This window comes from Diadema antillarum, unplaced genomic scaffold (genome assembly GCF_040938485.1).
Source record: "Diadema antillarum isolate AM-2024a unplaced genomic scaffold, OU_Dant_1.0 seq00000079_RagTag, whole genome shotgun sequence".
Classification (NCBI taxonomy): Eukaryota; Metazoa; Echinodermata; class Echinoidea; order Diadematoida; family Diadematidae; genus Diadema; species Diadema antillarum.
Window position 1 is genome coordinate 4,330,001 of NW_027271172.1, and position 8,212 is coordinate 4,338,212.

At 36.7% G+C, this 8,212-nt stretch overlaps 1 protein-coding gene across 1 annotated transcript in view; it reads right to left on the reverse strand.

Moving 5' to 3' along the window:
• The window catches only part of LOC139726106 (galanin receptor 2a-like), a 1,335-nt gene extending 1,306 nt beyond the window's left edge, over positions 1 to 29 (reverse strand). Inside the window, exon 1 of the mRNA XM_071637185.1 lies at positions 1 to 29. This exon is cut by the window's left edge and continues 1,306 nt beyond it. Coding sequence (XP_071493286.1) covers positions 1 to 29 — 29 coding nt within the window.
• Positions 30 to 8,212: the final 8,183 nt, after the last annotated feature.

Here is an 8,212-nt window from a genome sequence, read left to right on the forward strand (position 1 = left end):
AACACGTGGAGCATGTCACGTGACTTCATGATGACACAATATCCTATTGAGACAAAGAACACTAGAATTCAATTATACTGTCTGACATTTGTCACACCGTTTGGGGACTATTTTATTTTACAGTTCTTTATTCGAATTTCGTTCAATTTCAAATCACAAAATTCACATTCACAGAACCAAAATCAAAACATTATACAAACACAAACTGCATTATGCACAAATATTGTACAAAATAATGTCAATCTTACATTATACATAGACAAAATGTAGTATGCACAAACACTGTGCAAAATAATGTCAATCTTACATTGTGACTTTTTTTTTCTAACCGAAGAAGCGTATGTCTTTTTTCTTCTTTTTTTAACACACATGTATTCTCGCAAAATGCCCGCTACATGATAGGGAATATGATAATTTGCTTTGAAAAAGAACAAACCTGGGCATATTCCATCACTTGTTTCTTGAAAGAAAAAAAAATCGAGGCCATTTCCGAGAACACACACGCACACCCACGCCAACATGCACCCCACCCGCCCCTATGCCTTCTGCCCTCAGGTTTCAGGTTTTATTCACATTTGAATAACTCTGGTTTACGTGTAAGTCGCTTTTTTTCTCTCATACAATGAATACATCCTAATCATAATGCGGAAGTGATGTGGAAATGGTAGAAGCAATGAAGAGGGAAAAACCGATAACGATGTGGCACTAACTCGCAGATACGGCAAAATCAAGACAGAAAAAGAAAATCACATATCATCCTCAGCATGCATCATACATTCCCACTTTAACAAATGCATTCCAGCTGTTCCTCTTTTAATCTTACTTTCTTCCTCTGTGCACATCATAAAATACTTCATAACATCATTTAACTTTGATACCTCCCCTTCTGATCTGGCTAAATATGACATATTTAATCATCAATATAATTGTATTCCATCCTTTGATTTTAACAAGTTTCCCGAATTACCTGTCTAAACAACTTCCCAATTCATATTTCCCAGTTCTTCTAAATTCAGTTTCTGAATAATGATTTGCCACAATTCCTGCACTGTAATACACTCCCGAAAACAATGCGAATATGCCTCAGTTCTTTTACTGCAGAAAGAACAGAGATCATCCGAAACAAACCCACATTTCAACAGATTAACTTTTGTGTAAAATGCACCATGGAGAAGTTTAAACTGAAATTCCCGAAGCTTTGGGATAAGAGTTGTAACCCTGGGTCGGAGGAAAATATGTTGGGTTACTTTTGGTGAGAAGGCGAAATTACTCTGTCGATCTCGTACTTCCAATATATATATGTAACTGCTGTAAATCAGTTCTAAAAAATGCTCGTAAATCTGTGTATCCAATCATATGTGTATAATCACACACAACGCACACACACGCACACACACGTACATACACACATGTATTACCACATACGTAAGCTGCAGCCAATACGTTTAAAAAGCAATTTCACATAACATTCAATCATACTCTGATAGACGGAATAAATCAAAGAAATGTAATAGCTGCAGTGAAACAGTTTAAATCTGATATTCCTTAACTTTCTCGGAACCGAACAAACTCGAGTTTGAAGCTTTCCCAAGTTTGTTCGTCTGATTTTGTCCTGTTTATCAAAGTCAACATGACCATAGCGTGGTAACGGTTGTTGAAATAGCTTCTCCTACCGCCTTCGATAAGCGTAAGCTGCATTATGGATTTAACTAGAAATAGCAGTAACACGATCTTGCAAATAAATGTACATTAGAAAGAAAGTTGTTTATATCCAATGGAGAAGTTTTCGCGGTCGCTTCAAAAAAGAAAAAAAATGCAGCATGTGCCGCCGAGTTGGGGATTATTCAGCTCGGTATTGATGCTAATGGGGTTGTTGATAATGATGAAAAGAGGTATGACGTCCTGAATTATATTTTTGCCTAAAAACGTTAGAATTAAAGTGAAATAACACAGACTTTTTCGGTTATGATGACTGAGAAGATGAAATAAAGAGCAGAATATTTACCGTCTCAGACTGCTGAAAGTAATGCGTTTTCGAAATATTTCACCCTCGGCTGATGTATAGGCTGGCTCAAATGAATGTACATATAGCACTGCTTGATAAGCGCTTTATAAGTACCATCCGCACCGGCGGTTTCTGTCAAAAGATGAATAGTACATCGCATCCATTCATATATACCAGACTAGAGATACTTATGGGCGTGGTATTGTCATTTGAATATAATTAGACAGACATAAAGAGAGAGGGGGGGTGGAGGGAGAGCGAGGGAAGGAGAGAAAAAGAAAAGAAAAAGAGAGCAAGAGAGAGGGAACCAACAGCTAAAGTTGCCAATATGCAATGAAGATCCTTTGCCACTAGTCCAAAATGCTAATGATACTCGAGGGAAAAATATACGTAATAGCAGATAGATATAACCATTGTGTGTTTTGATTCAACTCTCTGTTGAAAATGTCAGGGTATGACCGCGAAAAGTGTTACGAAGGTGGCAAAATCACCAGGTTCTTCGGATACCAGTGGGAAGCCACTGATTTAACGGCGTCCAAGTTTTGGAGAAGGGACCAATTATCACTGCCTCTTCTGTGTTGTCACTCCAAAGAGGGCGTCCCAGTTGGATTCCGGTAATTGACGCAAGTTATGATCCGAGTCTCGCAGCGGGATACGACCAGTCACTTGTGTGGAACCCTCGCACTGTTTCAGGGAACTCATCCAGCCTAATTGTAATAAGGATTATAAATGCGTAGCAGAAGTGGCGTCACACGTCGAGATCCTCTCGTTAAGATGGCATTATTAGCCTCACGAGGACAAAACAAAAGCTGCGAATTTCAAAGAAACTTCGTTTTAAAGACCGTGTACATGTGGTGTATCATAGGGATCCATGGAGTGGGAAAGCTGACAATCAGGTATTGATTTGTGTACAGATTTATCACTAATCTCTACACAAACACAAACACAAACATGCACACACACACGCGCGCCCGCGCGCACGCACGCACACACACACACATACACACACAAAGAGCATTTGATATCATTGATGCTAATGCATGATTAAATTTAGTATAAATAAAATAAAAGTATCAAAGTATAAATAAAATAAAAGTATCAAACAGGGAATAGTGGAACCCACGGCTATACTAACGATGAAGTGATGTAAATCTCAATCGCTTGATGCTATTGGATACATCATAGATATGTACATTATTATGTATATTACTACATGTATGTATAAGTGTACATCATAGTTATGTACATTGTTTTTGTTGTTTTGCTATTCTTTTTGTTGTCAAAGAATACATTTTGATTCTTTTACGTCATAAACGACAAAATCTCATTGTATAGTAATAACCATTGTAATTCTGTTATCTTGTTTCTTTGTTTTTATGAACACAAAGTGGAAATTAATTAGTATCAATCAATCAATCAGTCAAAATAACAAGAGAAATTACAATATAACTTAAATTGTCGAGTACGTAATCTATTCGCTCATGTTATGCAAATGACGTATTTCATAGTCCATCAATTATCTCGCTCCGTTACCTCCTGAGGGTTGTATTTCTAGGTATTGTACGTAGTTGGGCACAAATTCATTTAATGCGGATTTTTTTTTTTTGAATGGGTGTCTCATTATTTTGATGTGCTTCAAAAAATTTTGTAAACGCAGGCAAAGTTTGATGACAACATGACGTGACGCCCCTCCCCCTCCCCACACCACACCACCACCACCACCACCATCACCATCACCATCACCACCACCACCAACATCCCCATCACCACCGTCACCGAACAGCTAGCGCCACGCACCAAACGCGTTCTGTGTTTGAGCCTCCTGTCCATGTGTCAAACACATTTCAGATCTTGTTAAAATGCAACATTATGCGATATTTCCATTTCATTTGATTTGTTTTATGTCCACACTGGCATTATTTGCTTCAGCCAAAGGCTGTTTTTCCATAAGTCCTCGCATCTCAAAAACAGTTACATGACATGATACAGAAACACAAAGGAACATACAAAAAGCTTAAAGGGGATGGCTAGTATTAGTAACTGATCAGTGGGAATCAGTGGGAATGCTGAGGGATGATTGTTCCAATCCTTGTGGGATTCATTTAAGAGTACATTATGTATCTATTGTTGTGTGAAAATTATTTCCTTCAGAATGGTCTCATGTTCAAGTAATGTGCAGTTTAATATTTCCAGGTTAGCATGCCTGTACAGTGACGGGGCGATTAAACTGCACATTACTTGAATATGAGACCATTCTGAAGCAAATAATTGTCACACAACAATAGATATATAATGTACTCTTAAATGAATCCCACAAGGATTGGAACAATCATCCCTCAGCATTCCCACTGATTCCCATTGATCAGTTACTAGCCATCCCCTTTAAGAACATGTGCAATAAAAACACCAATCCCGGACACCAATCAACAACGAAAACAGCATCAACATTTGAAATTACAGGCTACAATCAAAATATCTAGCCCCCCTTTCCTACACATATGCACACGTCTAATCCTACAATGTCTCGTCTTTTTCAAACTTTCAAAAACAGAGTATCACCAGCAAAAATCAGAGATGTGTACTGAATCTATGACTGAAATGAGTCTAATGAAATACGGACTATACATTTAACTGAAACCTGGTGAAAGGCATGTCTTTCAGACTCCTACAGATAATGCAGTTGACTATGATATAAAGACAACACGAAAAAAAAATCTAAATCATTTGTCTATGTAAAGTAGATATAAAAAGAGGTCATAACCTTATAACATACATACACATGCATACACAGAAACACACACACACTATGTATATATATAATATATATATATATATTGATATAAATATATATAATTATATATATACGTGTATGTATATACATATATATATGTATATATATATATATATATATATATATATATATATATATATATGTATAATAAGTAAATATACATATTGAGTAAGTAGTCCACGTGTTGCTGCAATAATATAAAAGTAGAACAGAACTCGAGTACATGCTGTCAATATACCAACATTTATTTTGACACACATTTCTTTGGGCGATTCGCCCTTACTAAAGAACACTTGTGAAAAGACAAAAGTGTCTATAATCACAAGAATTTGGGACTCACCCCTTTATCCTTATACCCAGATACAGATGACTTTTAGGGTTATCTGTGATGTAATACTCTGATCTCTTGTTATGGCAACCCAATGATATGATACAGAGACGGGGGTGTACATTTATTGTATCTACGGTGTTTCTTCACACAAACAATAATTATTCATTACATCAGGCGCGGTCGAAACGTAATGCACTGTACCCCCATCTCCGCTCATATAAGGCACTTCCATATGTATTTTCTTCAAGGACAAGGACACACAGTTATCAAAATATATCGTATTAATTTTGTAATTATAGCAGGTAGTGGGTATATGGCAATTATTGCGCTGTTACCATGGTTACGCATTAAGAAATATCGCATTTTCACAGTGCAGAAGCGTCATGTCTTTGAGAGTGGACAACTTTCAAGCAGGATTTAAGTTGTTAACAATAGCATTTCCCGCCGCCCTTCTGATAGCAACGAAAATACGACTCACGTGCAAGCTGCTTTCATATCAGAATATGACCGCTGCCATAGCAACTGCGTGATAAAAATGATACTTGTGGAAAAAAAATAATAGAACGTCTGTATCAGTTAACTAAACTTCACAAAATAGAAGTGCATTTCAAAGCCAAAGAAGTCTTAACAGCGAGTTTGATTCCGGTCATCCAGAGAGTTTTTGCAGATGTCTATTCATGACTATAATATGACCGTTTCTATGGCAACAGGATGATACAAAAGTTAAAGTACACATCAGTAGTTTAAACATAGACATCTTAGGAAGTATACCATTTATTTTCTGACTAATTGTCATACCTACTACCTACTCTAATTACAAATATGATACGCATTGATAACTTGGAGGGTCCTTGATCACTTGATAGCAAAAATGCATGCTGTCAATATACCAACATTTATTTTGACACACATTTCTTTGGGCGATTCGCCCTTACTAAAGAACACTTGTGAAAAGACAAAAGTGTCTAATCACAAGAATTTGGGACTCACCCCTTTATCCTTATACCCAGATACAGATGACTTTTAGGTTATCTGTGATGTAATACTCTGATCTCTTCTTATGGTAACCCAATGACATGATACAGAGACGAGTGTACATGTACACTGCAAAAAGTCCGGTGTTAAATAGTGAACACCGAGCTGGTGTTACATTTTCGGTGCTCATTTATGGTGTTAAATTAAAACCTCCGGGTGTCATTTCCACATTTTAAACTGTTTTTTGAAGAGTTTCTTAGTAATTTAAACAAGACGATCAAGAATTTTACATTAAAATACTAGATTTTTGAAAAAATGTGAAAATAAATTTACACCAAAGTAACACCAGCTGGTGTGGTCTCTTATTGAAGCTGGACGGGTGTTAAACCATTGATATTAACACCCACAAATATCAAATCAACACCATGTGGTGTCATTTTTGAATTAACACCAGTACAGTGTCAAAATAACACCAGGTACAGTGTCAAATTAACACCACGAAGTGTCAGGTGAACACTTTTCAACACCATCACAGTGCATTTTTAACACCTGTGGGTGTGGTCCTTTATTGAAGTTTGATCGGTGTTAGATTTAACACCCGTGGTGTTAAATCTAACACCGATGTTTTTACAGTGTATCTACGGTGTTTCTTCACAGAAACAATTCAATATATCAGGCGTGGTCGAAACGTAGTGCACTGTACCCCCATCTCCGTTATAAGGCACTTTTCTGCAAGGGCAAGGACACTCAGTTATCAAAATATATCGTATAATTTTGTAATTAGTGGAGCTACCATGGTTACGGATTAAGAAATACCGAATTTTCACAGAAGCGTCATGCTTTTGAAAATGGACAACCTTCAAGCAGGATTTAAGTTGTTAACAATACCTATTTCCCGCCGCCCTTCTGATAGCAACGAAAATATGAATCACATGGAAGCTGCTTTCATATCAAAATATGACCGTTTCCATGGCAACTGCGTGATAAAACTGATACTTGTGGAAAAAAAAACCCTCATCCAGAGGGTTTTTGCAAATGTCTATTCATGACTATAATATGACCGTTTCTATGGCAACAGGATGAAACAAAAGTTAAAGTACACATCAGTAGTTTAAACATAGACATCTTAGGAAGTATACCATGTATTTTCTGACTAATTGCCATACCTACTACCTACTCTAATTACAGATATGATACGCATTGATAACTTGGAGGGTCCTTGATCACTTGATAGCAGAAAAATTCAAATGGAAGTGCCTTATATTTGGAATGAGAGTACAGATCCTTACATTTATTTTCTTCATGCTGTGATGTACGCAAAACGTCAACTATGCAAGCTGCGCCTGCGCAGTGGCGATAACCATAGAGATATATACTAAGAACACTCTTATATTATTAGTATACATCTCTATGGCGATAACATTGTCTTTGGCAGATTAGAATACGGAGCACTCAGTGTGACTGCGTTCCTCGCCCTAACTTGTGCTGTTGACTAAACGTAAAGTAATGAACTCATCCCCAACATGACGTATGCCTGTAAGGATTGTTTCTGAGTAGAATGCAGAGTAGAATGCTTCTGAGTAGAGTGTTTTTCTTGATTTTTCAAAGGCGTTTGATACAATAGATCATGATATTTTACTTTATAAATTAAATCATTACGGAATTCGGGGTAAGGCGCTAGAATGGTTTTCTGATTATCTGACAAATAGAAAACAATTTGTAAGTATCCACGGTCACGATTCCCAACCTAAGTTAATTTCTTGCGGGGTTCCTCAGGGTTCCCTGTTAGGTCCACTTCTTTTTATTTTGTATATTAACGATATTCAGAACTCATCTAAGATCCTTTCCTTCGTTTGTTTTGCAGACGATACAAATTTGTTCTTTTCTCATCCAAATCCTGATGAGCTTATAAACATAATAAATGAAGAACTTGTTTCTGTTCAATCTTGGATTTTTGCAAACAAACTTTCCTTAAACATTGAAAAAACTCATTATATTTTGTTTAGTAATTCCCCACCTGTACTACCTATTTCTGTCAAGATCAACAACATTGATTTGTCACAGGTCAACAGTACAAAATTTTTGGGTCTTTACATTGATAGTGATTTAT